Here is a 19,006-nt window from a genome sequence, read left to right on the forward strand (position 1 = left end):
ACTTTAAAAAAATATTCAGATATATTATGTAGTAAATAAGAAACCGTGCTGTGGATCACACAGAAATTATACTAGAACTACCTGCTTAGGTAATCACTTGCTAATATTGTTAGTCTTACAATATTCTTGTACAGGCTGCTATATAATAACATTTTGAGTATATGCAGAGGTTTCACAGAGATCAAAATTCGAATTTGGTTTATCATCCTTGAGTCACGTATCAAGTCCACTGCTTACCTCAAGTCTGAAGGACAAACATTTGTTTCTGTACATGCCATCTCTTGGTATCCGATGCATCAACATTTGCAGTAATAATGGAAGAGGCCCACGGGCCACATCACTCACCTGAGCCCTTATTTAAAGATTTTCCTTATATATTATATTATCACCTATTGTGGCCTCAGTCTAACACCCCCCCCCCCCCCCCCCCCCCCCCCCCCCCGGCCATGATTTTAATAAACTTGAATCTGCACTACATGTCAGGAAGCTGTCATTTACTTTAAAATTTTCTGGCCCAGTGGCTCTTCAGAAGATTTTTAAATGACCCCACCCTATTTTTGTGAGTATCTCCCCTTTGAAGGGGGCATGACCCTTCATTTGAACAGATTCAAATCCCTTTTATCCAAGGATGATTTGTGCCAAATTTGGTTGAAATTGGCGAAGTGATTCTGGAGAAGATAAAAATGTGAAAAGTTAACGCCATCGACGGACAACAGAAAGTTTTGATCAGAAAAGCTCACTTGAGCCTTTGGCTCAGATGAAGTAAAAACCTTTGCTGCAACTCAAATTAACAACATTTTAGATATCATTCTGTTCCTTTATTTTGAACTGCTTTCGTAAGTTACATAACTGGAGAGACAATATCATAAAGACGAAATAACACAAAAAAATTCTGCACATGTAAATCAAGCCACCAATGTTTCACATCCTTATTATTATCAGTAAAATTGATAGTTATAGTAATTTTAGTGTTTAAGTCAACAAAAGTTCTACTCCATGCAAGTTACTACCACTAAAACTATGTTTTCATTTAGATTTTTATGGAACAGATAGTAACTTTATAACAGGAATGTAGGGAATAAAAAATGTATCAATTCAAACCAATTCCAATTGTCTCCATAATCTACATGTATCATATGCTATTCTACAAACAAAAACATGGCAAGTTAATATAGTTAAAACATTCATTTACATCACAGGATATTTTGAATATTAACTCATCGAATTCCTTAAAATCCAACAAAAAAATTGTCTGTTTTATTAAACAACTCGCAAAACAAAAACCAATTTTTTTTTATTTTTTTTTTTTATTTTATAGATTTTTGGTGTATTTATCAATTGATTCTATTTTTGATAAATTTGTAAAAGTTACTTATGAAAAAAAAGTACATTATACAGTGACATGGAAGGATAACAAACAAACAAACAACAGTTTTATTACTCGACTATCCAAAAACTACAGCATAGTTCTAAAACAATAATCTAAAGGCAGTAAATAAACAATGGAATTCTCTTTACACGTTTCAAATATATATACATTATGAATAACCTCCTATAAAAATTAAGACGAAGCGAAACTTATCTAAAATGAATACTTCTAGTAACACACTTCTTTCTCTTTTTATTTTCAAACACAATTTAATCAAGATACGTTTTACAATCTTTATCGAAATTGGTGTCAAAAAAATATATGTACAGATGATTCAATAACACATCTGTTTTATACCAGCGTTATTGCACATGTAAGCAAGATGTACAAATCATTTAATGGAAAAAAAATGTGCTGGACATTCTTAAAACAGCTACATGTATATCATTATTTTCACAATGAAAAGACAGAGACTTTAAAAGCAGAGAATAATCAACTACATATGCTTCAGAGGTCAATGCTATTTACATGGATGCAAGGATACAGAAAACATACAAATAATTTACCCGTTTTATGACCTGTGCAATATATTTACAGCTGTGCACGTAAACTGACCAATGCAAAAAAATGCCAATAAACTTTTCTGCATTAATGAAAGTTTAATTGTATTGTAAACATGTAATACTATTAGATACTTTTAATTTCAGTTTAAAGTATTTTACAAGCTACATGTAATTCTGATAATTTTAACTAATTAAAAATGCACGAAAGATTGATAAAACAAAATGTATTTAAAAACAATAAACATAAAAATCTACCTTTAAAAAATCATAATATTCTGATGACTAGATACTTTTGAGTATAAAAAAAGTCAACATTTATATACTTTATTTCTCTTGAAAACTTTTCTAAACCAGCACATGATTTCAATATTACATTAAACGCAACGTAATGCAACAATTGTACTGACTTCACCATATAATCAAACTCCACTGTATATGAATTACAGAGATTAAAGAAGCATCATCATGATTAGATACTTGTACATGGGTAAAAGCTGATTTTAAACAGAGCCTTACTACTGTAAATGAACCATAATTAGTCTAAGATTGATTATTTTGGAAGCTAACAGTTTGTTGCACTCTAAAGAATTCACAATGGGTAGGTCGAGATATTCTGTCTCTAAATTTTCTGGTGAGAACTCGAACATGTATATTGCTGGATTGACCTTCATGTCGCCATATGGCCCTTTTAGTGCAATGAACTTCAACTGGATGGGATTTGTGATCTTGCCCTTGAGAACAAGTTGGTATGACATGGACCTAAGAACTGACTGTGTTGGTTTGTCATTGTTGATACGAGCTTTGATGACCCATTGATGATTAAATGCAGAGAATCTGCTTGTCTCATAGTACAACTTTGTGATGAAATCATCTGTTCTGTATGGTTTCAGTTGCAAATCTGGAGTAGAAATGTATGTGATGTTTTAAAATGCATATAATTCAAAACTTCTTATTGTAATTTCAAAGTAAATCTTAATATGTATTGCTTGTCATATATATGACTTGATAGAACTGGTTTTGCCACAAATTGTATTTAATTTAAATGTTATGATTAAAATCTCAAAAATGTCTATACACTTTAGGCAGATGTTTCATTAAACTGTTTGAAAAGAAACAAGACATATCATTAAAAGTGACCTTCTCATAGGACAGAAGATAATAAAGGTTGCTGTACATACCATTAAAAGTGACCTTCTCATAGGACAGAAGATAATAAAGGTTGCTGTAGACTCTCAGCTCCTCCTCCTTCTGTTTATCTACCAATCCCAGTGAGTCCATGATGTCATCACCAGACTTGTTGGGGTGGATGCAGCTTTGCTCATGGCCTGCCAACTCATGAAAGGGTCCTTGCCAAGGACAACCAATTCTAGAGTATTTACAACATGTGGACCTAGAAATATAGCAACTATTGGATGAGTACGTGGAATCAAAAGCTGAATATCTTTGCATTGTCTGCAAAAGAAGGGGTGTTCGATTAGCATACGTACCTGTGGTCTGTGTTAATCTCCAGAGTATAAACAAATCAAGAAAAAAAAAAAAAATAAAACCACCTGAAATAGCATAGTTATTAACATGTTGTTAAGTTTGCTTAAATATAAAGTATATATCCATTTCTGGAATAACAATATCACCAAACAAGTTTCATAAATTGCATTCAACAGTAAATGTAAATCCACCAATATGAATTGTATTTTGTTTTTCAATTCACTGTTCTCCACATGGTAAATCCAGGATTTAAATATTTCCACAAATTGTTGCAAGACTTCAAGCAGTTTTTTTCTTCATGGGCATCACCATGGAAACTATCTTCATACACTATTGGAGACTACAATCACAGCTAGGTTTGGTTTGGGATGTCTTCCATTCTTGACTTGGGATCCTTGTTTAATGGATGATCCAAGTGTGCAATAACATAATACCTTACTTGTATGCTCCAGTGATGGTCCTTGGTTTAAAACTACATCATTTAAAAAACAAAACTAAGATAGGAAGGACAGATAGGTACAGACAGAAACACAGTTACAATTACTTTAAGGGGGGCTTTTGTATCTTACGTAATACCAAACTTCCATTTTGATAGGGCCAATCAGCAAGGGTTTCTTGAAACAGCATTGAAAATGATTTCAACTGCCCTAATATTAATTTAAAACAAACCCCAATTTAGCAATACCTGGCCACATCAAAAGGTTCTTTACTTGAAATCTTACCCATTTTTATTTACGTATGGGGTCTAGAAACCACATTGCTCACCATGATTCCCAAATGGGTTTTGTCATGGCTGCTAAAGCAGACATTCTTGTACATGTATTTATAATGCCGAGTTCCGAAAATGTCTCAGTCACTGAGGCCTTTACCCTATGTGAATTCCCAGGCAATGGTTAACAATACTCCTTATTCACATGCATCATGATCCTTCTTTACACTATTCTTGCAATGAAGCATTACTGTGAAATTAAAACTATATATCTTAGTTTTGAGACCTTTTAATAGTTCAACTTCTCATTACTGATTCTCATAAATGAACATTTCAGTTTTCTAACATATAGTGTATCCCCCCCCCCCCTTTCTTTTTCTTTTTTTACATATAAAGTGTAGCATAATGTGTACATTGTACATTTGCAGCATCAAACTGATTCTAAAGAAGCTGACAAGGTTTTAGACAACAGACAAATGTTCAAAACTAAAGTTGAATGAAGGGAGAATGTCCAGAATTACAAAGGGGGATTATAGTAACTTATTTTATTTATATCTATATCCTGTTAACCTGAACAAGAGCATGCAAATTATTTAAAGATCTTGGACCTTGGAAAGATCTAGATGGTTAAGATACTTGCCGCTATAATTACGTTGAGTGACTGTGGTCAACATAATTTCTCCAACGGTGAACTCCAATGACACTGTGAACCCATGAACTCCAAGCACGCCTGGACAGGAACAAAAGATAAAAGTGTTTTGTCCAATTATTAAAACATCAGACTAACAAGAGTTGAGCAAAAATCACCCGCTCAGGTGCCGTCTGCCTGCTAGACGAGTCCTGCTCGAGTGTTTTCTCTCAGGGACCCTAAACAAACCTTAACTACGTCGTATGTATGCTGAACATACGCCAGAAGCTACGTTAAGCATACATGTTGACTCACCGCTCTAGACAGAGCTCCCTCTGGTGATGTTCCACTAGATTGCGGGGTAACTGGCAGGCACAGAACTGGCACAGGCTTGGGAGCTCGGATACTGCCTTCTCCACTGCCAGGTTGCGGGTACACAGGTTCTTGTTGATCTCACAGCGACAGTTGGGACAGGTTGCTGTCTCGTCCTTTAATCTTGCATCTGCAAGGATGTGGTTGTAACACCCTGCACACATCAAGTGTCCATTGGTACACTGAAAAAAATATTTACTTTGTTCATTAAAGTCATTCAAGCATTCTTACTGTAGTTAAGTTATTATATCACAACTGAAAACTAATCAGTGGGCAAGTATATTTTGGGAAGAACTGACTTGTTTACGTGGTGCGTTTGGAGATAGACACGTGGATGTACATAGGAGCACATAATGTTTCACATACACAGTGAATTAAGTTAAATGCATGCAGATCAAAGTCATATACTCGATTGTATCCATCATGTTCTTTTATATACACTGTAAAAACTATATATAGCAGTTAAATATTAAATGAAGTCAACTTAACTCATAAAACTTTGAAGAATCTGAATGAAGATGCATACTCCATGTGATAATCAAAGATTCAAGCCTTTGAATTAATAGAACTATAAGTGCATGAGAGGCCTTTCTATTTAATGGCTGAATCTAGCTTGTAGTAGAGCAATTCAATAGACCAGTAAGTGTTACGTTTGATTACCCTGTGACTTTTAACTTACATCCACTAATTAATACTTTGGCATATCGCTTAAAAAATAACAAGTGGGGAGGGGGTTGATATAAGTGAGAAGGTTTTGAAATAAATTGATGTAATCCTTATAACTTGGGCTCTCCAGCGGCACTATGTTTGACCATTGACCTACTTACCAAATCCTCAAAATTGCTTTTAACATAAGAATTTAAGCTTTGACAAGGCTAGCTTCCCTAAGGTACATGTAAAATTGGCTTAATCCCATAGCATTATACACTTTACTACCATTCTAGGGGGCATTGATATTTCACAAACACAATTTAAGTTTTAATTTGTACTGTTTTCATTTCATTGTTATATGATAACAATTCTTTTGAAAATGTAACTTAATCATTAACTATTCTCAGACATATATGCATCGTACTTTATATGAGATGGATTGAGACAATTAATTAGTCCAGATAATGTGTAATCTCTCTGTTTCATTTCTTTGCATCTGATATGTCATGATCTGAATGACATAATTATAAAACAGTCGGCAATATTTGTTTACATAGCTTACATCATATATGTACGTATAGAAGATATGTTAAACTTTTATTCTCTTTTTAAAATGAGTGCAAAATACCAAAAGTACACTACCTACACTGTAGTTATAATCTAAAAAAAAAACAAAAAAACCACCACCCGCACCCCTGTTAAGGCAGCAATCTCCTGCTAGTCATTTATTGTACTTTTTTTTCAATGTTTAACATTATATAATAAATCCCTTTCTATACACTGTCCTCTCAGTAGTTTCTGCATCATTAGACTTTGTAAATTATGTAAAATCTAATATGTATTATAATATGAGGGCCAGCTCTTTTAAAGTAATAACGATATATTTATATGTTTATAGGTGTATCGTATGGCAAGTTGCCCACTGATCAGCTAACGTTGTGACCCTGCTCACGTGATTCAACACGCACTTGACAGACGAAGGTTATAAACAGGTCACCAGCTGTTTCTGACAGTTGTTCAATAGACAGTGCATATTTGTATAACAAATCACCTGATTAAGCAGTTAAGTACGAAAATATTAAACCCTTTACCATATGCATCCAATGCATAATACTAGCACACACGTTGGTGCACATTAAGTAATATGCATGATCTACACATTCATGAAAATGTACAGGCTGTAAACTTGAGAGTTGCCACTTACAACGAGAAATGTGTAAGAATTGCCATGTTTTAGCACAACGGTCACAAACATACGCTGATAATAGTATTCCCAATGTAAGGCGGTTATGTTCATTTTAACAATATGCAATCTAGGGTAGTACCTGAAAACAAGTCCTGGGCAAATCAAGGCAAACTGCGCAGCACAGGATCCCACTTAGTCGATCTTCCAATTTATTGTCCTTTTCTTTTTGGTTAACTTCTGTCTTCATCTTTTTCCTCTCGGGCTCAAAATTGGTATCAAGGTTTTCTTTGTTGCAATTTTCATCTTGTAAAACGAGAGTTGAAGGACCTGGAATGTCAGCCATTTCGTTTGTTTACGTTTAGCTTTTTTGTTGTCGAATCCCGAATGTTGCTGACGTCATAGGCGACCAATGACTACACATGTCACGAAAGGTCATCGCATAACATTATCGCACCATATTCGGAAATCTCCGGGAAAACCCGGTACTATGGCGCGGATCTTACGCAATAGCAAATCATGCAGGACATACGTAGTTTTATATGTTGCTTCTGCTCTTTCTATGCAGCTTTTTAATTGGTGTTTTTGATTTATCTTTTATTGTTTGTTTTTACATGGCTTACAGTAGATTCATTTTTACTGCCTTGAGGGGATAAATATATATATTTAATTCTGAATACTATTTACCTATCCGCCTGTTTGATATAGTGCTTTAATTATTAAAAGATATTTTATGTTGCCTGTATGTTTGAATTTTTATGGACATCCACTTTTGTTTAAATGTGTTGCGTTTTATCCTTCCTCTAAATCGTATGCCTTCTTATCTATATATACTTGCATGAAAAGTTCCTATATTTTTTCTTTTGTTAATCTGTGATATGTCATATACGTGCGTGTTGTGTGTCTTTTGCCATTGATAGATTGTACATGTGATAATTGGTTAAAAATCTCTACAGAGCTTGTTTGATTTGTTGAATGTATTATAGTAACGACTATTATAATACTTTAAAAAATCTTGACGTGAAAAAACCGAAGAAGTAGTTCATAACGTTAAAATTTAGGAGGTGGCACATCCAAATCCACACACACATCCACAATCGTAACTACTCGGCTATTTCCGTAACCGCAACAATCGGATCATGCGCTCATCTTTTCCCGTAACCGGTAAGAAGACTTGGACGTGGATCGGCGCAAGAATTGCATCAAACCGACGCATTTCTTCGCTGGAAGTGCGCCTGTGGATAAGGTTAAAAGGCCAGAACCGAATCCCTGTATAATGTGCTATTTATATTTTCAGCACAGATTCAATTTTGGTATCATTAACGTCTTATTCACTCTAATACATAATCATAAAAGTAGAAAATGATAGTAGTAGAATACACTAGACATCTTAATAGATATATTTGAATGCACGTGTTTCATATTGGAATGTACGCTTATGATGTCATAATTGCATTTGTGTACACATGGCAACAGACTCTGATGGCGTGGATCCACATACGAGGTTCATTTGCGGTTATGGAAATAGCCGAGTAGGTACGATTGTAACCGCAAATGAACCTTGTATGTGGATCGACCCCATCAGAGTCTGTTGCCATGTGTACACAAATGTAAATATGACGTCACAGTCGTACATTACAATATGAAACACGAGCTTTCAGATGCATTTAAGATATCATACATATCTATCATTTTCCACTTACATGTTTATGTATTAGAGTGAATAAGACGTTAATGATACCAAAACTGAATCTGTGCTGAAAATATAAATAACACATTATACTGGGATTCGGTTCTGGCCTTTTAACTTCATCCACAGGCGCGCTTCTGGCGAAGAAATGCATCGATTTGATGCAATCCTTGCGCCGATCCATGTCCGAGTCTTCTTACCCGTTATGGAAAAGGACGAGCGTGTGATCCGATTGACACATACTGAGATATATATTCTACACATCAACGAATTTGTATCAGGTTCTCCCTCAATTCACAACTAGTGCATTAATATAACAGGGACACCAGTTTTGGGTCCTGGACAAGAATATAAATCAGATATGCTAAAACATGAATATTGGAATTTCATATAGATACTGATGTACCATCAATATACAATACTGTCAAGTGATTTATATCAAGGGAGATAACTCTAAATACAGGATGAATGAATATTGAGTTACTGTACCTATACTGGATTCCTAAACTTCACAAAAACCCTTACAAATGAAGATACATTGCTGGATCCAGTAAATGTTCTACCAAGCCCCTATCTTTGCTCCTTGCCACAACATATATGCCAGAAGTGGTCGTACTGTAAATCAAATGGATTCTGAAAAATTCTAAAGAACTTTTAGTAAATTTGAATTCCCAAAACTTTTCTCAAATCAACAACATCAAAACATACAACTTTTCCACACTTTACACAACCATTCCTCACAATAAATAAAAGACTATGCTTTTAGACATGATAGACAGCTGCCTCGATTTTAAATAAAAATGGAAAAAGGAAATATTCATATCTAGTGATCAGTCACTCAAGAAATTATTTTGTTAAACACCACTCTGATTCTACACTCTGGTTCTACACATTAGTACTCTGATTCTACATATTAGTACTCTAAAGTTGTTAAACACCACTCTGATTCTACACATTAGTACTCTGATTCTACACATTAGTACTCTGATTCTACACATTAGTACTCTGAAGTTGTTAAACACCACTCTGATTCTACACATTAGTACTCTGAAGTTGTTAAACACCACTCTGATTCTATACATTAGTACTCTGAAGTTGATAACATTAAAAAGATGCATGTTGTTTACATAACAAAGAATTGTGAATGCTGTATCTCTCTTGTAACTCAACAACTGACATTAAAATATTTGTTAACCATTAGAAATACCTTATTTAAGCATTGTAAACATTAAAAATGTCATAAATAAAATTTGAAAACTTTCAGTTCAACTCATGTCCATGTCCGTGTTCAAAGCTGCAAGCCATACTGGGGTAATACCCAGAAACATTTTGAAGTTGTAATGGGTACAATGTTTCCCACACAATACATCCATACAATGATGATCAACCATCACACTTCTATTCTTTTAAAAGTAGCACAACTAGATCTGATCACATGAATGAAAATTTAATAAATAACTCATTTCACAACATCAAAGTACCAAACTGAGCATGCAAAAAAATTAATGTATACATTTTACAGATCATGATGAATAAAAATAGTTGGAATGTATTTATTGTAATATTCAAATGGGTTAATCTGATATCATTAATCAAATACAATTTTTTTCAATCTACACTCATCCTTAACGGCTAATATTGCACTGTCCCATCTAATATTCTTGCTGCATGACATTGATGGCACTCTTAAATAAAGCATACTTATTATATATCACTCTGTTCTTATAATGCTGCTATATGCATCCTGGTATGACGGACTTCATTCATTATAAAAATAGTAATATTCCAAGAACACACAACATTTTATTATAACTAAAAGTAAAACCACTAGATAGACCTAAGGAAAAGAAAATTGCCCACAATCAGGGCATAGTGAAGCCAATCAACATTTGGAAATCCCAAAATGGATCCATCAGAACCAAAGGCAAGTCCAGCAGTGACATAGGTAATTCCGGCGGCAAGTCCAAAGTAGTTCTGGTTAATAAAGCTTAAGATTAAGATCACCAGCATTGAAAATCCGCTTGCTGCCTGAGTAGCCACTTCCTTGGTTTTTTGAGGAAGAAATGCTGCCATAACAACCACTGCCAGCAAGAAAATGGCTATTTTGTTTGCTAACATTGATGATCCATATCTAGCACAAAAGTCCATGGCAATCAGTGGTACACCAGCACCAGCAGCTAACCAGGACAGGAATTTGTGACACCTGTAGATTATTCCACCTTCTGGATTTGTCATGGCAAATCGAAAGATTCCAAAAAAAGCAGCAGTAGCTTGTATTGATATCCCTGCTGATGCCTTCAGTCTGTTTACTTTGTACCACTCATAGGCAACATATGAAGCCGCAATACATAAGAGAAGGTCGGAAAGTGAAGTGTTTAGCTGTCGTGCCATATCTGTGAATTAAAAAACAAGAATATCAGTAAAATCGATGGTCAATGATGGATGCTCTCTGAAATACATATAACCAATGAAATACTTCATATGAGAAATTACTCATACAATGATCAATAACTGTTGAAATATTGTTGAAAAGAAGGTTTTTTCACATATAAGGTTTATGTTGAGTGACATTGACCTTTACAAAATGACCTTGAGTGACCTTTGTCTGAAAGCCATTTCCCTATTACTTATTAGTGTGACACATTATCTTACTTATTAAAAAACTGTTGAAATAAGACATTTTTAGACATGTTCGGAGTGACCTTGACCTTTTCAAAATGACATTGAGAGACCTTGGTCTAAAAAATCAAAAACTGTTGGAATATTGTTGATATGAAGTTTTTTGTAAATATATGTAAGGTATATGTTCTGAGTGACCGTGACCTTTACAAAATGACCTTAAGTGACCTTTGTCTGAAAGCCATTTGCCTGTTACATATCTGTGTGATATATGATCAATACCTGTTTAACAAGAGTACCGTCAATAGTACATAATACACCTGTTAAAAGCTAATATAGGGTGTTTTTCTTACACCATGATTTGTAGAACTTGTATCAGCAATCATCAGGGTGTGACATACTTTCTTTGCATCATAAAAACAAGACAAATCATGTACTCTTCATGTAATATTTTCACTTGCCATAAGATGTATGTGTACCAAGTTTGATGGTCCTTGCCCCAACGAATCATTATGTATCTTGCTACTATGACCTTGACCTTAAGAAACAATAGGCATCCTCCACTTGGCATAAAGTAAAGGCGTACAAAATTTGATGGTCCTAGCCCCAACAGTTTGGTCTAGATACTGCCTACAAGATTTTCCTACTAAGTGATTAACTGTAACCTTGACTTTTGACCTTGAAAAATAATAGGCACCTTCCTATCATTATGGTGATCAAATGTACCAACTTGCAATATCTTGGAGCTTCCAGTTCGGTTTGTATTCTGCCTACAAGGTCTTCCTACTGTGATACTGCAACCTTGACCTTTGACCTCTAACCTTAAAACAAAAACAATAGGCATCTTCCTCGCATCATGGTGATCAAATGTATCAAGCTGCAATAATGGAGCTTACGGTTTGATTTGTATCCTGCCTACAAGGTTTTCCAACTAAGTGATACTGCAACCTCAACCTTTGGCCTCTAACCTTGAAAAACAATAGGCATCTTCCTCACATCATGGTGATCAAATGCACCAAGCTGCAATATCCTGGAGCTTACAGTTTGATTTGTATCCTGCCTACAAGGTTTTCCAACTAAGTGATACTGCGACCTCGACCTTTGGCCTCTAACCTTAAAACAAAAACAATAGGCATCTTCCTCGCATCATGGTGATCAAATGTTTCAAGCTGCAATAATGGAGCTTACGGTTTGATTTGTATCCTGCCTACAAGGTTTTCCAACTAAGTGATACTGCAACCTCGACCTTTGGCCTCTAACCTTGAAAAACAATAGGCATCTTCCTCACATCATGGTGATCAAATGTACCAAGCTGCAATATCCTGGAGCTTACGGTTTGATTTGTATCCTGCCTACAAGGTTTTCCAACTAAGTGATACTGCGACCTCGACCTTTGGCCTCTAACCTTAAAACAAAAACAATAGGCATCTTCCTCTCATCATGGTGATCAAATGTACCAAATTGCAATATTCTGGAGCTTACGGTTCGTTTTGTATCCTGCCTACAAGGTTTTCCTAAGTAACACTACGACCTTGACATTTGATCTCTGACCTTGAAAAACAATAGGCATCTTTCTCTGATCATGGTGACAAATATACCAAGTTGTAAAATCCTGGAGCTTACGGTTCGGTTTGTATCCTGCCCACAAGGGTTTCCAACTAGGTTTTCCTACGAAGTGATACTGCGACCTTGACCTTTGACCTTGATAAACAATTGGTATCTTCCTCTCATCATGGTGATCAAATGTACCAAATTGTAAAATCTTGGAGCTTACGGTTCGGTCTGTATCCTGCCCACAAGGTCTGGACAGATAGATGGACGATGCCATACTATAATACGTCTGTCTTTGACAGGTATATAAAAACTGTTGAAATAAAGAACTATTTACTTATATAAGGTATATATTCTGAGTGACCTTGACCTTTTAGGAGATATGAGCTCGGATGGACAGTGATTGTGAGACATAACAGGGACTATGCTCCCATGGAATTTTTCAAGGAGCATAAATATTATGACCAAAGTCAAAGTTGTTGAAAAAGAGACAGCTTATAGACAGACTAAAAACAATAAAACACCCAATTTTCCATCTTAGGGGGCAGAAGACATTAAAAATCTTTATCAAATCAAATGCAACAGTCACTTGTGTGACAAAAATTCATACTACTGGATACCTTTATTTCATCAGTGTAGATGTAAGTGTTGGTCCATATAGCACAATCAAGTCAAATTATGCCATTATGGAAAGGTACAGGCATAAGATAATATATGGAGTAAAATTGGAATTGTTTATAAGCTATTCTTTAATTCCCCGAGATTGAAAGTTGAGGGGGGTGGGGGGCATTGTTTTCAGTCTCATATCTCTCTGTCTGCAACTTAATCCCTGCTCATAGAGGACTAAATATGGTAACAGTCCTCTAAATTGACTTTTCAATATTTTAATCTATAAGTTCAACTCATTAAGTGAATGTAATGCTTTTTAATGTACAGTAAAATATCTCTATCTCGAAGTCCGAGGGACCTCGAAAAAACTTCGAGATATCTGGGGGTTCGAGATATCCAAAATCGATCTTGGATATTTTTTTTAAGGAAGATATTTGATGTATAGTATGGGATTTGCATTATAAAAAAAAAACCTGTTGCCGTTTCTTATAGTTTAATACAAGTTGAGAAATTAATATTGTGGAATTTCAAAGACAAACATTTCGTTTTTTTTAATATATATAAACATCCAATTGAATTCACAATGTGTTTCAAAATTAAGATGATCGTGCCTGTATGCTTACTTTAAGTTTACTGATGTCCAGGCTCGACTGGGATGTAGCTATTGCGTTGTAATGAAAGAACTATCACGTAAGAAACAAAAAAGACGGATTTAAAAAAAAAACAACTTTTAAATGTTTATCAAATAAATTTTCGTGTTTTCTCTCTACTAGTACTAAGCGTGTATTATTAAATGCATTATCATTATTAAGAGCATTACCTTCAAGCATACTTCGACGATTTTGTGCGTTTATCTAATCCACAAGTTAATGATTGAGCGTGTGTCATTCAAAACGCAATCCCTGGAATCCGGTGTGTTAGGTCATAATTGGCGGTGAACTTAAGCCGTAATGTTGGAAGACTTCACAAATCACCCAAGCTGTTGAACCATTTATGCGAACTGGGTCTACTCGGAAAAGGCGAGCGTGGATTAGCAGTCATTAATTATAATTGATGTAGCCGCGGGTGTGAATGTGTGACTTAACGACGCCAGGTATGGTAAGCAGAGCAGAAAATTGACTGCACTTCGATATAAACCAGGTGAATTTAGGGTATGGGACCTTGAAAATACTTCGATATAAGCGGAGTATTCGAGATTACCGTGTTCGAAATATCAAAAGTTTTTTTTAATCATTTATATAGGGAAAACGGCCAGGACCGGCGGTCGACTTCGACTCAAGCGGGGTATTCGAGATAAACCATATTCGAGATACAGATATTTTACTGTATGTTATCTATTACAGAGGAATGCTGGTGGTCCTAAGATACAACATCATAAATATATGACCTCTCTCTGATATTTAGCTCACCTGAGCTGATCACTTTTTTTCTAATGTCCATCTGTAAACTTTAAACATGTTTTACTTTTCCTCCAGAACCACACGGCTAATTTCAGCCAAACTTACCACAAACATGCATGCTTGGGTAAAGAAGATTCAAAGCCCTTATCTTAAATAAATAGTTCAGGAAATATTGAATATGTCAGGATTTTTTAAAAAGTAAGTCAAAACTCCAAGTTCAAGGTCTTAATCTATAGTATCTTGGCACATAATATTTCTTATTGAACATTGAATATTGTGTTAGAGGTAGTCGGACGTTTCAGCCCAGAGACACTTCGGCCCAGACATTTCTGCCCAAAAATTTGGACACTTCGGCCCAAAGACGTTCGGCTCTGTGACACTTCAGTCCAAATGTAAAATAAAGATTTTCAAAATTCATCAATGAATTCCTTTGGTTTTTAGGTATTTTGTTTTCATTTGATCATTATATTGATCACTCATTTGTTTTATTTGCTTATACCACCAATAATTACGTTTCAACAACATTATTGTATATTAACACTTTGGCCCAACAACAATTTAGCTCGAATGTAAAATTAAGATATTCATCAATCAATTCTTTTGAATTTTAGTTATTTTGTTTCATTTCATCATTATATTGATTACCCATTTGTGTTGTAACCGTGTACAATCGGTACGATTGAAGTGAAACCTGGTTAAACACACTATAATTGTTAAACAAAAACACACACGGTTTGGCACGCGCCCTTGTGTACCCCCAGATAAGTATGAAACGCTAACTATGAGCAGTTTGAGAGAAGCCATTTGACATCCATGTCATTTCATTCATTCCTTAGCTGCTATTAGAAAAATGAAATATGTCGGGTGAGACTATAAGTTTCATTATAAAATAGTATATATAAGTATGTATGGGTTCTCATTTGTCACAAATGAATATATGAAAATTCAATTTATTTTAAGACCCCGAACACGTCTTAATCATCCACCAAAAAAGTCCTTCAATGGATAAATGCATTTAAGATATTTCGACTCAATTTTTCTACAGAAATAACATTTCGAATATTATCTGGAAGATTATTTCATCTAATACGTCAAATATTTTGTTAAATACATGTATATACACATTATGTTAAAATATTCTAGATCCATATTTGATGATTTTAATAAATTGCAGATATTTGTCTCGATACCCGGAGAGTGTGTGTGATGGGACAAATTATGTATTTTCAAGGTTTAGGTCTTATGATTTATTCCCGTGTATGTCAACGCCAGATTAATTTTTCATTTTAAACAGCGGTTTAGTCACCAACTTTATCAAGCACAAAACATGGTAGGAAAATGTGGATTATAAATAAGATTCACATATTGTGTTGTGTAATCATTAGTAGTTGTGCTAAAAATGTATTACAGGGTTTGACACTAAGGCACGTCCGACCGACCGAGTCTACTAAATGATAGGTCCGGTCGGGTAAAATGTCGATAAACTAGTCCGACTGGTCGTGTTGAAAAGATGAATAAGAAACTTTACTTTAAACCATAAGATATTTTATTCTTAACTCCCCCCCCCCCTACCTGTTAAGAGTTTGCGAGCAATTTTGAACCGATTGATGACATAATCTTTATTTTCAGTTCTAATATATTAGTCACTGTCGGAATTGATGTTTTAGGACATTTATTCAAATACTTTGAATGTTAAAGGGACTGGTTCACGTTGAACAGAAAAAAAGGAAAAGGTTGGGATGAAACAAAGCAGGGCTTATGAAATAGAAAAAAATAAAACGGTTGAGGTCATTTTATTTTAGCAAATGGACTTCATGAATTTCTGCGCCGGATAGAATTTAAAGAAACAGAAAATGCATTTAATTGAAAATAAAATCATCAAATTGAATTACGAGACTTTTTTTTTTTTTAGAGACTATTAAATACTTTTTATTTCAAACTTCATTTAAATTAGGTATTTATATATGAAGAAATCCCCAGGGTTTTTTTTTTCTGGAGAGTTGGTCAGGGCTAGTGGATGTAAGGTCAGGTCTATTAAATTTCATTTGAAGTAGCCCGATTGGTCTAGTGCTCAAAAAAGTAAATGTCAAACCCTGTATTATATGTGATATATAAAGCCAAACAAAAAAAAAAAAAAATGCGCCAAAGTGTCTCGGAGAAAAAAATAAAGGGCCGAAATGTCTAAAAAATTTGGGCCGAAACATCTGGGCCGAAGTGTCATATAGGACAAAGTGTCTTTGGGTCAAAATGTTTTTGGGCCGAAGTGTCTGACATTCGTGTTAAATGAGTAAAAAAAAAAAACAACAAAATTATTATTCATGTATTTTTGTCAGCTAGTTAGGATGCGTGTTGATAAATTGTCATATCTATGAAGTGTCCATTTTATGATTTGTCAAATTGACGAGTTGTGGTATCTATGAATTTTTTCAATGAGTTGTCATATAAAGACCCTATAGGAAACCACGTATATTACAGCTTAAAGAAATTCTTACAAGATCTAACGGGAAAGGTCTGACCTTTCTTGTGAAGAAATCCTCCAAATTATTTCGGAAGCCACGGCTTCAGAAGTAATAGGACTTCATTACATAGATTAGGAAAAGCAGTGTGTGAACAAATAGAATGTGTCTCAAGACGTTTATTAGTGTCATATATGATATAGTATTCGCTGTGGGAGAATACTTTACTTGAACAGGTTGGGAACACTTTGCCTATAGCGAGATATTCTCGCTAAAACGCGATTATCCCTCTTTAGCGAGAAATAAATATTACCATAAACAGGTGTTTTGGCGTCTTTATTGAAAATAATGGCAAATTCCGTGCAATGCTGAATAAGTGCGACACGCACTCAACATGATGCGAATTGTTTCTATGAAATTCACAACATAGTCATGAAATTGCATATCAAAGTTGTTGCGTAAGAGGGAAGCAGTCTGAAATCAAAGGAAAACCATTGTAAAGTACTATGCAATCCTGTCAATGTAGTTCATGCTAGAAGGTTTTGTGAATTTTTACATGAATGTTCTGAATTGCGCACCAAAAGTAGAGTGCTATAACTACATTTAATTTATGTAATATGCAATACTAAATTGCATACATAGTCTAATATCACAGGTACATATCAAATATATACTTGTATTTACATATATATAAATGAACTGTTAGTAATTAGTTTATTGCCATTATATATCTCATATTGTGTAACATGATTGTATGCCAACATGCTTGGTGAATCAATAAATAATTGAATTGAATATATTTTCAGAAGTATCAGACATTTTAGCACTTTTTCTTCTTTTCACGTGAATCACAAAGAGATGTACTCCGCGGGTGTTTTTCTCGGTTGTACGGGATATATTTATTCTCGCTATAGAGGGATAATCGCGTTTTAGCGAGAATATCTCGCTATAGGGGAAGTGTTCCCAACCTGCTGAACAGTTGAACAAGTACAGAGAGGTCGAAAGTAAATTCTGACTTATACAGAGTCGTCTATCCATATTTCTGTTTACATATTCCATAGGTTTTTTTTTATTTTGCCTAGAGACATTGACCAGATGTCATCATGAGCAAGACCCTCACCATGCACAGCGCTTTTTTTTTTTTTTTTTTAATACCAGATCGGTCGTGAGATCGTCTAGGTGCACCTATATCGTACTACCTAGAGGTGGAAAATACAAACAACAGCAACTGTCATCTTCCTTTGAAATTTAACATCTTAAGTTAAAACTCTACAGTTAAGAATACCTACCTACAGGTTACAACGATTAAATAGGATAAGCTTTAAAAAATTGCAGTGTCCAGCATGTTTATGCGATATGCGTTTCTGGTATCCGAGGCCTTCCGATGTGTAAACAAACTTGCTTCAAACATCATCATTTCCGGTTTTACTTTTGATAGATAGAGGGCGCGCTGTTCAGAAGCAGATGATGCTGTTTGCGATGCCAAAAGGCGTGAACATCTGCAGGCAAAATCACATAACAATGTAATATGCTGATGTGACATTCATTGGAATAAACTTTACGTATGAGGTAAGGGTTGCATATTCCGTGCTTGACTGAAAGATATCTTTCACAGCCTTGAGAAATTGAGTCACATGAGAGTCACTGCGAGATTTGGTTTGATTTGTCACATTTTTATTTCACTAAAGTATGTGTATTACCCACCGCCTTAATTCAGAAAC

The 19,006-nt window shown here is 34.8% G+C and overlaps 3 protein-coding genes across 12 annotated transcripts in view; 1 reads left to right on the forward strand and 2 right to left on the reverse strand.

The window, feature by feature from the left end:
• Positions 1-803: 803 nt before the first annotated feature.
• LOC125648298 (zinc finger TRAF-type-containing protein 1-B-like) lies at positions 804-7,450 on the reverse strand. The gene is made up of 4 exons (XM_048875281.2): positions 7,103-7,450; positions 5,070-5,308; positions 3,111-3,322; positions 804-2,830 (listed from the first exon to the last, which is right to left on the reverse strand). The coding sequence occupies exons 1-4, from the start codon at positions 7,304-7,306 to the stop codon at positions 2,448-2,450; spliced, it is 1,038 nt and encodes a 345-aa protein (XP_048731238.2). The 5' UTR covers positions 7,307-7,450; the 3' UTR covers positions 804-2,447.
• Positions 7,451-10,081: 2,631 nt separating this feature from the next.
• Positions 10,082-18,712, reverse strand: LOC125648283 (uncharacterized). Of its 2 annotated transcripts, XM_056156132.1 has the most exons (3): positions 18,575-18,683; positions 12,000-12,090; positions 10,082-11,043 (listed from the first exon to the last, which is right to left on the reverse strand). In XM_056156132.1, exon 3 carries the CDS (start codon positions 11,039-11,041, stop codon positions 10,478-10,480), a length of 564 nt encoding a protein of 187 aa, XP_056012107.1. In that variant the 5' UTR covers positions 11,042-11,043; positions 12,000-12,090; positions 18,575-18,683; the 3' UTR covers positions 10,082-10,477. The 2 variants fall into 2 exon arrangements, with proteins under 2 accessions (XP_056012107.1, XP_048731219.2); XM_048875262.2 differs by lacking the exon at positions 12,000-12,090 and having other exon boundaries at positions 18,575-18,712.
• LOC125648273 (piezo-type mechanosensitive ion channel component 2-like) overlaps positions 18,698-19,006 on the forward strand; it is a 101,421-nt gene continuing 101,112 nt past the window's right edge. For 4 of the 9 annotated variants that reach the window (XM_056155938.1, XM_048875253.2, XM_056155972.1 and 1 more), the window contains exon 1: positions 18,698-18,854. The gene's annotated coding sequence lies outside the window, so the exon portion shown is untranslated. The remainder of the gene's footprint in view (positions 18,855-19,006) is intronic. The other 5 variants (XM_056155964.1, XM_056155975.1, XM_056155976.1 and 2 more) reach the window with 3 other exon arrangements.

The sequence above is a fragment of the Ostrea edulis genome, chromosome 1 (assembly GCF_947568905.1).
Source record: "Ostrea edulis chromosome 1, xbOstEdul1.1, whole genome shotgun sequence".
NCBI lineage: Eukaryota > Metazoa > Mollusca > Bivalvia > Ostreida > Ostreidae > Ostrea > Ostrea edulis.

What these genes read in the sequence shown, in the direction of transcription:
- LOC125648298 (XM_048875281.2), bottom strand. Translation starts at nt 7,306, where the DNA reads ATGGCTGACATTCCAGGTCCTTCAACTCTCGTTTTACAAGATGAAAAT. An exon ending in AGGGAGCTCTGTCTAGAGCG is followed by an intron (nt 3,323 to 5,069) that starts GTGAGTCAACAT and finishes CTATATTTCTAG; the next exon opens with GTCCACATGTTGTAAATACT. An exon ending in TGAGAAGGTCACTTTTAATG is followed by an intron (nt 2,831 to 3,110) that starts GTATGTACAGCA and finishes TTTCTACTCCAG; the next exon opens with ATTTGCAACTGAAACCATAC.
- LOC125648283 (XM_048875262.2), bottom strand. Translation starts at nt 11,041, where the DNA reads ATGGCACGACAGCTAAACACTTCACTTTCCGACCTTCTCTTATGTATT.